General features: G+C 39.2%; 1 protein-coding gene across 9 annotated transcripts in view; it reads left to right on the top strand.

Moving 5' to 3' along the window:
• The window catches only part of TBC1D4 (TBC1 domain family member 4), a 209,071-nt gene that overhangs the window by 131,832 nt on the left and 62,053 nt on the right, over positions 1-15,186 (top strand). For all 9 annotated transcript variants that reach the window (XM_086710295.1, XM_086710257.1, XM_086710266.1 and 6 more), the window contains exons 4-7: positions 2,457-2,561; positions 8,118-8,250; positions 13,664-13,755; positions 14,046-14,156. In XM_086710295.1, coding sequence (XP_086566421.1) covers positions 2,457-2,561; positions 8,118-8,250; positions 13,664-13,755; positions 14,046-14,156 — 441 coding nt within the window. The remainder of the gene's footprint in view (positions 1-2,456; positions 2,562-8,117; positions 8,251-13,663; positions 13,756-14,045; positions 14,157-15,186) is intronic.

Raw genomic sequence — 15,186 nt, forward strand, 5'->3', positions numbered from 1 at the left:
CTTTCAAAAATGACAAGCTTTTGTACATCTTGTTAATTATTCACCCTGGCCTCAGCTAATGCAGTTTTGCTTCTAATATTCTAATATTTGTTATATTACATGGTGACATAAAATAATGTCATGAAGGTAAAAACTTTCTACTTTAATAACAGAGAGAGAGAGAGAGGCAGCATCTTTATAGGAATGATGAATGGTAATTTTCTAAATTCTACTTGAAGGACCAAAAATGTGGTAGAAAGATTATATTCACTTTAACTGAAAAAAACAAAAAAAAAAGTTTATTTTTTTATTTAGAGCAAGAGTGTGAGCAGGGGAGGGGCAGAAAGAGAGGTAGAGAGAGAATCTCACGTGGGCTCTGCACTGTCGGCACAGGGCCTGATCCAGGGCTTGAACCCGTGATCCGCAAGATCACGACCTGGGCCAGAATCAAGAGTCAGATGCTCAACTGGCTGAGCCACCCAGGCATCCCTGAAAAAAATAGTTATTAAGTCTTGTAATTACCTGCCTACTGGAGAGTCCCTGCAAGATCATAAACTTTGTGAGGGCAAGTGTCTTATTTTGTGGTGTCTCATTCTGTAAGGCATCAGAATAAAATGTTAAGATATAGCTTAATAGTTAAGTGTTCAATAAATGTTGAATGAGCATTTCTACATGTGGGACCTTGTGGCAAGTATAGAGGAAGAAGTGATGTACAAACCAGTGTAGTTTCTGCCCCCCAGAACACCAACAGTCATTCTAAAAAGCTATGCCTCTCACCTGTCCAGTCCTCAGACCTCCCAGTAAGGAAACTAGCAATTATCATTGAACATCCAAAGGCGGGGAGGGGGGGGGAGGGGGGAAGAGGTGTAAAAAAAAAAAAAGGAAAAAACCCCAACCAAACCAAATATATAAAACTAGCAGTCCAAACATGATTTTGCTTTTCCCCCTCTTTTTCTAAAACAAGCTTTGTTTTCTAACCTTCTGGTGCAGAAAAAGAATTAAACATTTGGGGAAAGGCCTTTGATGAGAATATTTGTCAGGTTAACCTCTGCTCCTCACTGAGTGCCCTGCTCTTATTGCTTGTCTCCACACTGAACTGAACTGATACAATGTGGCCACATTCAGCAACAGACCTGCTTTTTAACACATTCACACCTACAAACAGTTTCTTTGTGCAAAATCTATAGGACTGTGTCCCTGGCAAGCATAGGGAAGAAGGGAGTGGCTTTTCTTTTCTGGAGACATTGCCACTTCAAGCAGTTAATGAGGTGCTATGAATTTTTCCCATTTAGTACTAAGCTAGTAAAAGATATTTTTTAATCACTAAGGAGTTGTGCCAGATGGAGCTTACTTTTACCTCATAAATTGTAACCTCATTCCTCCTTATTGACTTTTTTCTTTGGTCAGAATTGATTTCCCTTATTCATATCCATTGGATAGACTGAGCATATTACAAGATACGTTATAATAGAGGTTACCGTTTATCAAAGTTATGTGCTGGTGACTATTATAGATAATTCTTAGTTGTAAATTTTGAAAATTGCTGGCATAGGTACCATTACTACTACTATTTTATAATGAGAAACGGAGCCTTAGAGATCATTATTAGAAACCCAGCCCAATGTCTCATATCTTGTAGATGGGTTGAAGTAAGAATGAAGCACAAATCTGTCTGACTCCAAAGCCTATTTTCTTTTCACTGGGATTTAGGTGATTGCACGACAACTTTAAATTTTTTGTCTACCTGGCTTTTTAGAGTACTGTGCTTGCTATTAAAATAACAAGGTGCTGTCTCCTAATTGGTTATGTATGGATTCAGCCTGGCTGAAATTGACAGATGATTCACAATTTTTTTTTATTAAGCGTAACTGAGGTTATTTAGCCTTCATTCAGAACGTACAGTGACTTTTAATTTGGATAATTGATACCTGCAGTAATTTCATTAATATATTATTTTTCTAACCGTTGTGGCTCCTTGAATATCTATGCATATAGACAGGTATTCTAGTATTTTCAGTGCACACTTTGGGGAATTGCATACCATTTAATTAGAGCATTGTTAGCTGTAGTGTTTCTGATTCTTAGCTTCATATAGTCGAGAACAGGGCTTCTGATAAAGTATCAGACTGTTCGTTCCAAGAAGACCAATAAATTGAAAACTCCATTACTTGCAAACACCGAGTAGCAGTTTTATTACAAGAGACAATGAATCACGCCATCATAGTTTTCTTCCTGTGGCCAGAGTCACAGTGTGCAGGAGTGTTTGTCTGAAACAAAGCAATCTGAATTGGTCTCTCCCTTTATTTTATGTGTCAAAAGACCACCACACAAATTTGCTGTGTCATTATGTCCCCTATCCCAGGGTTGAGAAGGAGTAATTCATGGAAGCGTGAAAGCATAGAACTGATGCTAATTTCCGTAGTGTTGATTAAATGGACATATTCCAATGAACGCTGTACTTTTTTCCCCAACTGTAGGGTATAAAGCATGTTGATCACTTTGGCTTTATCTGTCGGGAGTCACCGGAGCCTGGGCTGAGCCAGTATATCTGTTATGTGTTCCAGTGTGCCAGTGAATCCCTGGTAAGTGGTTGATCGTTGTCCGCTAGTTCCTGCCCACTCCGGCTACCAGGGTGCACCCAAGCCTCACGCAGCTGCCACCAGTGGAAAAGAAGAGGGCATCTAGAGACAGGTCTCTGCTGTTTAAAGCAGCACAATAGTAAGAAAGACAAAAACATAGTGTCACGGTAATTTTTAAGCCTAGATGCCTTCTGGAGTTGAACAAATCCAGTCATGTGACCAGGAGTATTTGTACAAGGTAGGAAAACACTAATAACAGGAAAAGAGCTGTTCTTTTTCCCATTGCTCAGATAAGACGAAAAGGAAGACCACGGATCTGTTATTCTCTGAATTATTATAACATCTCAGAGGAGGTAATGCTTACATCAGCAGAGAAGGATTTGGCTTTCTTAATTAGCGACTGTTCTCATTTTTTAAAAACTTTATTTCTTATGGTCTTATTTTAGCCTTTATTTTCTTTCTTTGGAATTTGAAAGTTGATTCTTTTTTCCAACACCCTCCCCTCACTCCCTCTACCTACCCCTTCATGGGGGCAGCTGGAGCTGAAGAAAAGTTAAGGCAAACTTAGAAATGCACGTGAGCAACTAAAAATATTTTGATATTTTTCCCCTAACATTTTTTACTTTTTCTTCCACTTTTATGATCTCTCCTAACCATTTTAACACAAACCTTTAGCTCTGTCACCATACTTTGAAGAAAAATATGTCTGTAGGTATATAGTCTGCCTGCAAGCATTTCTCCTGGGGAAACACACACCTCTTAGATGTACACAACAAGACAGACAGCATTCTCCTCATTTCTTTGGTGCACATTGCCAGCATTTCTGCTCAACTCTGGCCTCCCATACTCCCCATATAGACACTGAGAGTAGGAAAAATGAAGAAATGGGAGTGAATTGGTACAAAGGCACTTTCTTTCTTTCTTTTTTCTTTTTTTTTTTTTTTGAGTTTTGTTCATTTATTTTGAGAGAGAGAGAGCGCGAGCAGAAGAGGAGCAGAGAGAGAGGGAGAGAGAATTCCGAGCAGGCTCTGCTCAGTGCTGGCTGCACGTGGGGCTCGATCCCACGACCGTGAGATCACAACCACGAGATCACGACCTGAGTCCATACGGTATCAAGAATCTGGCGATCAACCAATGCGTCAGCCACCCAGGTGCTCCAACAAGGGCACTTTCTGCCTGGGGCCCTCTGGGATCTCAACCTGTTTCTCTGGGGAATAGAGTACTCCCATCACTAACAATTTCTTCCTCAAGAGAGTTCCATTTACATTTTGTTCTCATGCTAGATAATTAACCATGCCCAGAAAAACTCCCCATGTTGAGATCCAGGTGACCACTGTGTAATGGGTCCAGTTCAGGATTGGAGATAGAAATTTGAGAGTTGCCATCATATAAATGATAGTTGAAGGCATGGGAGCAGATGAGGACGGGGAAGGAGAAAGAGAAAGCCAAAGAGAACAGTGACACAGAACTGGAAAGTGCCAGCCAGGTAAGCATTAGGTAGAAAATAAGGCCAGGAGAATATGCCGTCCTGCTCCCTGCTCACCCCTCCCTCCCTCCTTCCATGGTTCCTCTTCCTTGCTGAGGCTGAGTCTTCCACCATGTCGGGGACCCCTTACTCTTCTGCCTTTCCAAAACCTGTCCAGTGTTCCGTGTTTTATTTTAGCAGCTCCATTTACCCAGCTTCTGAATTTAGACATCATAAGGCATTCTCCTTCACCTTCTGTACCCCTTGTTCACCAAATCCTGTTAAGGTAAAGGTAGAAAAGTCCCTTATCCATTTCTCCTCCTTTCCCTCTCTGCCTGCTACCTGAGCCTGGGCATTCCTCTCCCTTGCTTAGGCCATCATCACTCTAGGGTCCTAACTAGTCTCCCTGCCGCTCACTGGCTTAATATGTCATCCGTCCACTTTGTGCATCATGCTCTAGGTTTTTTTTCTCCCAAAACTTCCAGGAACCAGATTATGCCTCCTTGTTTAAAAGACAAGCTCTAGGTTGTCTGGCATGGCAAAAGGGCCTTCCTCTTTCTCTGGTCCCCACTGGGTTGCCTCTCCCTTTCGTGACCGTATTCTCACATGGCCCGAGCTGGTCTCTGGGCCAGACAGCAGAGGCTGGTGTGATGATTGGTGTGAGGTTGCTTTCATGTGGTTTGGGACACATGGGATCAAGATGTTCAGTGAGTGGCTGGAGCCCACACAAGTACAGCTGACGTTCTGAGGTCACTGTTGGCTGCGCAGAGTGAGGAGTCTGCTGTGTGAGAAGAAGCCACAGCCAGGGCTCACACTTTTATATTGTCAGGAGGGAGGGTGACCTGGTGGGTCTCCAGGGTCTGTGCTGCTTCCGAACAGGGAGACTGTGCCATTCTTTCATTACCTGTTTTCACATTCTCTTTACTTCTTCATTGGATGTGACTCCAGCCTGGCCTTGCTTTACTGTCACTTACATCCCCTTCTTCTTTTCCTCTTTGTATTTGTGTACATCCTAGTGAAGCTTTCTTGGATGGCTTTTTTTTTTTTTTTTTTTAAGGAATTGACTTCTTTTAGTTGCTTTATTGCCAGTGCTCTTGCGACACATTGTTTATAGGTCCCTAACAGTTCCTATCGATGCCCACTCTTACTTGTTCACATAACTTTCTAGTCCACTAGATTGTGACTCATACAAGGCCACGACCACCCTCATTCTTGTTGTATCCCCCCACGTTTCTAGACTAGAGTATCAGGTGGTCTTCCAGTGTATTCTGAGTGAGTGTGTGACTCTTATTTCAGACATTTTCTAGGTGCCAGTTAATCTGATTACTAGTTAACCTGCACTGAAGGGAAAACTACATGAAACCTTATTCTCAATCTCTTGTACAGGTTTGGTTTTGTTTATAGATTTTAGTATTTTTGTTTTGTCCTCATACATGTGTTTGAAACAGGGAGTTAAGAGTAGAAAGTCTGAGAATGTGCTGAATTTTCCACCTGAGGAAGCTCTGTGACTAAGGCCAGAGCCCAGACTGGCTGAGAATGTCTTCCTCTTACACTGAAGCTGTGTCCAAATCTCCATTTGGGCATTGCTATTCCTTAGAACAAGGCTTTGCCGGAATCTTTTAAAACTTGTTGATTCTAATTTTATCAGTGGCATCTTAACTGAAATGTGGGGCATCAGAACTCCAAGCTAGAAGAAAAACTAAATGAGATTTCCTGTATTAAATGAGGATAGTTCAAGCAGCTGGTATATAGACAAAACAGTTAATTAAATATTATAGTCTAAGCAGTGTTACGATTGATGTGGCTTGGCAGTTGTGTAAGACAAAGTATTGCAAAACCACACATACTGAGTTATCTTCTCTGAGTACAAAGAATACACAGCTCACATTTTCTTTTCTTTTTTTGTAGCAGTTGCTGTGAATTGATAAACAATGTAGTGGTTCTCATGACTCCTGGGGTTTTTCACCCCAAGTTTAGATGCTCAGTATGCCTTCCGTCCCTTGTAAACTAGCGGTAGGCAGGTGGCTTCATCTTGTTTGACTAAAACCATGAGATTGATGGAAAGCACCACTTTTGCAGTCTCCAAATTACTCTAATAGGCCTGGAAAAAAATGGAAGTTCCTACCTATAGACCAAGGAAAAGTAAAACCCCACAGATGCAGACAACAGTATCCAGGAAAAGTGTGGGGGGAAAAAAAGGCTCATGCTCCCAAGACCCAGAATTTGTATGGAGTTTAATAGTTTACATTTTCCAGAGAATTGAACTAGGTAATCCTGTGAAGTCCTTACATGTTCTGTGATTCTTACATTGATTCTTAAATGCTATGAAATACCTAAGTTTGGTGCATAAATGTTTATGGGCATTATCTTCATTATGGATTTATCCTTGTTAAGTCCTTTACTTTTAACCTCTTAACATGACCTATGATATTTTTGTTGTTATATCTAGACTAAAACAATTAAGTTATTCATACTGCACTTGTTTGAACTTTTAGTTGCTCTGATCCCATGATAGAATTTATAGGCCATCTAAAAAAATGATGGATCTAAACAAGCAAAACATTTAAAATTTTAGAAGTCTGATAAAGTTTTTAGTAATATTTGTGGCTGGAAGAAATTGGTAACCACATATTAGATACCATTGAAATGGGCTTTTGTTTCATCTAGAAATAAAGAAGAAAACGTGAAAGTTCAGTATTTCCATTGGAGGCCCTTTACAAAGCAGTATTAATAATTACACACAATAATTCCACATGAAAGCTAAGCAGAGGATTCATCCTTTCGGTGCCTTTAATAAATGAGAAACAAGAAAATAAAAACAAACATGTTCTCAAGTCATTGAAATTGCTTTTGAATACACAACAAGGCAAATGAAATAAAACTGCAAAGGCATTAAACATGTGGTGCTTTTGTTTTCAAGGGTGAGAAATTTTTATCTTTTAGTTATGGTGTAAGAGAGCAGATGTTATGAATAATTCATTATTTATGGAACAATGTGAAATTATTCACAAGCCTTTAAAAAATTGGTCACATAGTCAACTTAATAACGACTGGTTGCTCAGTGTTTGGATCTCTCCTTTTAGTAATATTAGAGGAATAAAGTTATTTCGTTGCAGGTTCTTCATACACTCGAATGCAGAAGTAGATGAAATCCTTTCTATAATAGCTTCTTCTTAAACCAGGCTGAAGGGGGAGGGGAAAAAGAGACTTGGGTTTTCAATAGCCAAGCTGCCTCTGGTGAGGACCTTGGTACCTCGCAGCTTCATATGGAGGTTTTAGACTTTCATCAGTGTACAGTATATGGGGAAACCACAACTCACATTGATGATTACATCAACAGGGGAGACGGAGCCTGAGGTCAGTGTAGCAGTGGTCGAGGATGACCCCAAAGAAGCAACCAGTAGGCTAGAATGCTAGGTTTACACTTCTTGACTGAGTCATTGGAAAGGCTGGGGGGAAACCGGCTCGAGGTTTTGAAACTGCTGACCTGGTGGTGAGACCCAGCTGTTCGCTAACATGATGTCAGAACTTCTTAGTGTCATAAATCAGAAGTGAAATGATAATAAATTAGCAGACACAGAGCAAGCTTCACAGACTTCCCTTGACCTGATTTAAATTGAACTTGTTTTCCCCCAGAACTTTGCTTAAACCCATGTTTTATTTGTTTTTACACTAAAAATGATCCAGAAGGATGAAGTAAATAGGATACCTATCACCAGAAGTGAACATTTAACCTCTTTTGTTGCTCCCTATGGATTGCAGACAAAACTTCCCAAGGAGTCTGTTATACTACTTAATTAAAGAAAGATCTGATTGACTGTCAGTGACGGTGGAGCCCTCAGTGGAATTCAAAAATAGCATTCAAGTCATTAGTGTGCTACACCTTCACATGGCCTCACTTTATCCAGCTTCAATGATAGGATAATTGAAGGTCTAAGGTTACACTTGATATTTTCTCTCTACTAGCTCTGTAGTCATCAAATTCCCTCATTTATTATTTAGTCAAGCATCCACGTCTCACGTTGCCGTTGGACTTTCAATGTGTGACCGTGAAAGCAAACTTTTAGAGACCTGAGTTCTGTTTCTTCCTGTAGGTGGATGAGGTAATGCTGACTCTGAAGCAGGCTTTCAGCACAGCAGCTGCCCTGCAGAGTGCCAAGACCCAGATCAAGCTGTGCGAGGCCTGCCCCATGCACTCTCTGCATAAGCTCTGTGAGAGGGTTGAAGGTACAGTATAACTTGGCCCCAGGGCAAAAGCAGATTTGCTCTGGCATTTGGGAAAATGAGAAAGTCACTCCTGTCATTGAATCGTTCTTTGTTTCTAAGTGAGATCAGAGCCCAAAGAGTCCTTTCTTATGTCCAGTCAGATTTGTGTGAGCAGTCTCTCTCCTAGGCGCCTGGCATTTCCCCCCACCCCTTCTTTCGTTCTCTTTTTAATTTTTTATTTTTTTTCTGAAGGCAGACTCGAGGAAGGGAGTTGGATTTCTCACCATTCTTAAGACTGCTGTGGACTTAGTGGGAACTGCCCAAATATTTGTCGAATGAGGGAAGAGAGGCAAAGGCATCCCAGAATGTCGACTGTTTATAGAAGTCTCTTTTTATTCCCCTCTCACTTGATGATATGTTCTTTTCCCTAAAAGTATAGAACTGGAATGAACCTTGCATGGTTTTTGAGGGACATTTGAAGATGATATGGATAATGTGATATCATAAAGCAGGTTTTTTAAAAAAAGTGTACTCAGGAAGGGGGAGGGGAAATGAGGGAGAGGTGACTCTGTGACTCACATCCCCTTTCTCCTCAGTATCTCTTACTAACAAAAAAAAAAAAAAAACGGTTGAAAACAACTTCACAAGAGAAGAAATGCAAGTCAGTAAACCCTTGTTAAGCATCTGCTATGTGCCAGGCAATGTGCTCGGCACCGGGGATACAGAAATGACTGAGATGCGGCCTGTGCCTTCAGGAGCTTACAATCTAGAGTGGAAGACAGGCATGTGAGTCAGTGAGTGCAGTTTGGCATGAGAGGTATTATGATAGATGGGGAGAACGCAAGCTCCAGAGCCCGGCAGAGAATGGTCTAGTCATTGTAAATGCAAATTGTGATTTCTGCTCAGTAGACAGCAAGATTATAGGCACATGGCAAAATTGATGATGAACATCAGTGTTGATTGAATATCCATTCAGCTGTGTGATCAAGGACTATTTAAATGTAATATTCAGATTTTAAAATGTATAGTATACCAAATGCACATTATTTTCACATTTGTACCGTTACAAAAATGGAGTATTCTTTGGTGTATAGTAAAGAGAACATTATAAATTTCTGGAGGAAAGGCTGACTTGCTCAGGAAGAAGTGTTGGATCATTTTTCTATCCAAAGAGAGAAATATTCCTTCCACTTACCCTACTCAAAATACATTCTAGGGGCGCCTGGGTGGCGCAGTCGGTTAAGCGTCCGACTTCAGCCAGGTCACGATCTCGCGGTCCGTGAGTTCGAGCCCCGCGTCGGGCTCTGGGCTGATGGCTCAGAGCCTGGAGCCTGTTTCCGATTCTGTGTCTCCCTCTCTCTCTGCCCCTCGCCCGTTCATGCTCTGTCTCTCTCTGTCCCAAAAATAAATAAACGTTGAAAAAAAAAAATTAAAAAAAAAATACATTCTAGATGGATCAAACTCCTCAATGTAAACAAAATATTAAAATCATTAAAATAAAATAAGAATATTCTTGTGTCCTTAAACAAGAAAGCCTGTATTAAGATACAAAAATGCAGTAACTGTTAAAAGAAAACATTGATAGATTTGACCTCATAAGGATTTACATTTTTACATATCAACTACTTATTTGAAAGCTAAATAATAAATAAGAGGGGGCTCCTGGGTGGCTCAGTCCGTTGAAAGTCCGACTTCGGCTCAGGTCACGATCTCACAGCTTGTGAGTTCAAGCCCCGTGTCGGGCTGTATGCTGACAGCTCAGAGCCTGGAACCTGCTTTGGTTTCTGTGTCTCCCTCTCTCTCTGCCCCTAATCCACTCGCATTCTGTCTCTGTCTCTCCCAAAAATAAATAAACATTAAAAAAAAAAAAGAATAATAAACAAGAGGTAAGGAGATAGCAGATTGGTAATCAGAATTTATAAGAACACTTACTGTGTGAAAGAGAAAGATAAAACCACCAGTAGGCAATGACACAATTCATATTAAAAAACACTTGTGTAAAAAGGAAATTAAAAGGTCCAATAATAAAAATGAGAAGATTCTCAGCCTTATTAGATGTCAGACACATGAAAATGGAAAAAACAGTAAGATACTCATCAGATTAACTGTTGGTGAAATTGTGGGGATATTGATACATTTATGTGATGCTGAATGTTGTATAAATTGGTGTAGCCATTTTGGGGGACAGTTGATAGAAATGTATTAACCTAAAATTGCCCACCAGTTCCTTGTCTTGATAAGAGAAACTCTCACATGGGTTCAGAAGGTGACATTTTCAAGGTTGTATTGTTTTTAAATAAGGGGAAATTGTAAACAACCCAAATGTGTATCAATAGCATAACTGAAATATGTTCATACAATGAATTAATAGGAATGAATTTCAACTGTATATCAACTTGGATACATTTTAAAATTACATAATTGAGTGAAAATATAATTTGCTGAATAACACATACACTTTGCTTTATCTGGAAAAATACATAATATCCTATATTTCTTTTTTTTAAAATTTATTTTTTAAATTTATATCCAAGTTAGCATATAGTGCAACAGTGATTTCAGGAGTAGATTCCTTGCTGCCCCTTACCCATTTAGCCCATCCCTCCTCCCACAACCCCTCCAGTAACCCTGTGTTTGTTCTCCATGTTTAAGAGTCTCTTATATTTTGTCCCCCTCCCTGTTTTTATGTTATTTTTGCTTCCCTTCCCTTATGTTCATCTGTTTTGTCTCTTAAAGTCCTCATATGAGTGAAGTCATATGATATTTGTCTTTCTCTGACTAATTTCGCTTAGCATAATACCCTCTAGTTCCATCCACATAGTTGCAAATGGCAAGATTTCATTCTTTCTGATTGTCAAATAATACTCCATTGTGTTTGTGTATATATATATATATATATATATATATATATATATATATGTATGTATACAGACCACATCTTCTTTATCCATTCATCCATTCATCCATCGAAGGACATTTGGGCTCTTGCCATACATTGGCTATTGTTGACAGTGCTGCTATAAACATTGGGATGCATGTGCCCCTTCGAAACAGCATACCTGTATCCCTTGGATAAATACCTAGTAATGCAATTGCTGGATCGTAGGGTAGTTCTACTTTTAATTTTTTGAGGAACGTCCATACTGTTTTCCAGAATGGCTACACCAGTTTGCATTCCCACCAGCAGTGCAAAAGAGATCCTCTTTGCATCCTCGCCAACATCTGTTGTTGCCTGAGTTGTTAATGTTAGCCATTCTGACAGGTGTAAGGTGGTATCTCATTGTGGTTTTGATTTGTATTTCCCTGATGAGTGATGCTGAGCATTTTTTCATGTGTTGGTTGGCCATCTGGATGTCTTCTTTGAGGAAGTGTCTATTCATGTCTTTTGCCCATTTCTTCACTGGATTATTTGTTTTTTTGGGTTTTGAGTTTGATAAGTTCTCTATAGATTTTGGATATTAGCTCTTTATCTGGTGTGTCATTTGCAAATATCTTTCTCCCATTCCATCGGTTGGTTGCCTTTTAGTTTTGCTGATTGTTTCTTTCGCTGTGCAGAAGCTTTTTATTTTGATGAGGTCTCAATAGTTCATTTTTCCTATATTTCTTTTTTAAAGAACTTTTAATTTGGTGTACTTTTAGATTAATAGGACAGTTGCAGAGAGTTTCCAAATGTTCACCCCTATCCTTTCCAATTGTTAACATCTTCTATAGCCCAGTGCAATGTTTAGCATAGGAAATTAACATTGGGACAATATTATTATCCAAACTAAACATTTAATTTGATCCTTCACCAGTGTTTTCATTCATGTCCTTTTCATTTCAGGATCCCAGTCAGGATTCTACCTTATATGTAGTGGTGACTTCACCCTCCTCCTCAGTCTCCTTGTCTTCTGTGACCTTGGCATTCGCAAAAGCATCACTCCATTACTTTGCTGGTTGTCCCTTGGTTCAACCTGTTTGATATCTTCTCAATTTTGTAATGAGGGCACTCCTCCCTAGCAAGAGCACTGTAGAAATGGTGCAGCCTCCTTCTCAGTGCATCCTGTCATGAGACTCATGATGTTGAGGAGTTTATTACTGGTCATGCTGGCCTTATCACCTGCTCAAGGTGCTCTCAGCAATTTTCCACCATAAAAGTACTATTCTTCACCCTGGAGCCAACAAATATTTTAGGGAAGATACTTTGAATCTGTACAAATCTCTTATGCCTTTGCTCACTGATTCTAGTATCTATCAAAGGCAAATTTATCACTATCTATAATGTTCTAGTATTTTAAAAATGTGGAATTTATACTACTTGGGTAATAAAATATAAAGCAAATACAAACAGTGTTATCTCACTCAGAGGAAAATAACTCTTTTCTCTTTAAAAAAAATTTATAAAACCAAAAATGTTTTCATGGAAAAATGTTTTGTCCAAGGACTTGATATAAATTATGTGTAAGAGTATGGTAGATATAAAAATAACATGATATACAGAGGTAAACAATTTCTTGGTAAAATAATAACACTAAAAATGTCACTAAATACTATTGCTATTCTTGAAATTTTGTTCTGTGAAACAAGACCTGCATGATGAGGAGAGATTCTGTTTGTGCTGGAGCTCTGCCTTTTAATATTATTAATATTAAATTAATATTATGTTACGTTGGGTTACTTGGGTGGCTCAGTGGGTTAAACGTCCTGCTCTTGATTTCGGCTCAGGTCGTGATTTCACCTTCACGAGATCAAGCCCTGTGCCAGGCTCTGCTCTGGGCATGGAGCCTTCTTAAGATTCTCTCTCTCCCCATCCTTCTGACCCTCTGCTCTCTCTCTCTCTCTCAAAAACAATTTTTTTTTTGGTCATGTTTAAGCTTAGAGATTTTGGCCAAGGCTAGTGTTCACCCACAAGTTTCTGTGGCGTCAAAGTTTGTTAGTATACTAAACGGTACCTGTTTATGCTGTTGATTTGGTATCATTTAGAAACTTCTTGTTAATAATTCTGACTCCAGAGGGTGCCTGGGTGGCTTAGCTGGTTAAACGTCTCACTTTGGCTCAGGTCATGATCTCATGATTTGTCCGTTCGAGCCCCGCATCAGACTCTGTGCTGGCAGCTAGAAGCTTCAGATTCTGTGTCTCCCTCTCTCTCTGCCCCTCCCTCACTTGTGTCTGTCTGTCTCTCTCAGAAATAATCAATAAACATTAAAAAAGTTAAAAAAAATAATTCTAACTTCAGGATACCGACAGGGGTCTGTTGATTTAGGTAAGGTTCCATCTAGCTTTAATCATTTCATGGTAAGTTTCCAAGGTTTATTATGGGTGGGAACACATCTCCTTGAGAACATTTAGCTTCAGAGCCTGCTAAAGGGACAGTCTGTAATGCATTATGTATACATTTTGATGTATATATACATCAGCTACTGTGTTTAATACTTATCTCCATCATTTTCCATAGGTCTCTACCCTCCACGAGCCAAGCTGGTAATACAGAGGCATCTCTCTTCACTGACAGATAATGAGCAGGCAGACATCTTTGAGCGCGTCCAGGTAACATAATTTATAGTTCTCACAAATAAGATTTAAGAAATGAGAATTGGATCCTGTTTTTATAAGTGTTTTTTTTTTTTTTCACTTCTCTCTCTGAAGTTAAAGATATATATTCTCTTGAACTGTATATGATAGTAATGAGAATGCCCCTGTTACTTTTGCTTCTAAGGGCAGTGAAACACTTAGCGTTATTTATGTCTGTCTGCCAGACACATAAAACCAAGAGGGAATACAATAAGATGAGAGAAGCTGTGTTGCCATCATGTGCTCTTGGTTTGTCTGTTGGACAGAAAATGAAGCCAGTCAGCGACCAGGAAGAGAATGAACTTGTGATTTTACATTTGAGGCAGCTGTGTGAGGCCAAGCAGAGGACACACATTCACATTGGAGAAGGCCCATCGGTGAGATGTTTTCTTTTCTTGGACCTACTTTTGTTTTGTTTATGTATTTACTCAAAATATCACAGAAGATGTGAAAGGAGTTTCTTTTCTTTGTGTTCTCATCATTAGGGCTAAAGTCCCATCAGATTCATTTTTCAGCTATTTATGGGAGGTTTTAACATTGAGATAAAATAATGATGAGTTTTAAAATGTGAAAAAAAGGATTATTGTTATAAAAACAGTAATAGTAAGTGTTCATGATTTAGAATGAACATGCAGTTTTAGTTATATTAACCCATTTTATTTCAAATTCATATGAACATTTTATTTCGTTAAAAGTTCACACAGGCTTGAAGGGTACATAGCAAATACGCAAAGAAGCAGTAGTATTTTGGAAACATCCCTTTTAGCTGTAAAGGAAGATATGGTATTTTTGTGCATGTGATGAAGAATGTGTTTCCAGCTGCATGTAAATAAAGCAAGACACCAACAACGCATGTAGGGAGACGATGACATATTTACTTAGTAACACTAATTCAGATTAGTCTGTATTTCACTCTATTCAGAACAAATCACATATCACTTTATTAGTGATTCCTGAATTGTATGCATTGAATAGTCTCTTCGAGAGAACCTTCTATGAGCTAAGCTGTGTGATAATAGTGAACAAAAAAGAGATGAATGAATCTTCCAGGAAAGCACTCAAATATTGGAAAGGGGAATGCAGACAGATAAATGGACACATAGAATAGAGGTAACAAAGTGGCTTTTTAAAAGAAGTGCAGTGAGCTCAAAAATAGCTATGTTTTTGCTTTAGAGCCAGAATGGAGAGTAAAGAAAGAGGGAAGAATTAAATAATTCAAGAAGAAGAAATTTGGGGGAGGCTGAAGTTTTAGGGGAGATGGTTTGTTCATTGAAAAATTCGAGGGAGTGTTTCTAAAGGAAGGGACATTGAGCACAAAGTTTTGCGGTAGCTGTGAGCACGACATACTTCATGCAGGCCTTCAACATACTTAATGGATTTTTAGGATGTACCTGGGGATTGATGGGG

The sequence above is a fragment of the Puma concolor genome, chromosome A1, assembly GCF_028749965.1.
Source record: "Puma concolor isolate L17-30 chromosome A1, mPumCon1.1.hap2, whole genome shotgun sequence".
In the NCBI taxonomy this organism is placed as follows: domain Eukaryota; kingdom Metazoa; phylum Chordata; class Mammalia; order Carnivora; family Felidae; genus Puma; species Puma concolor.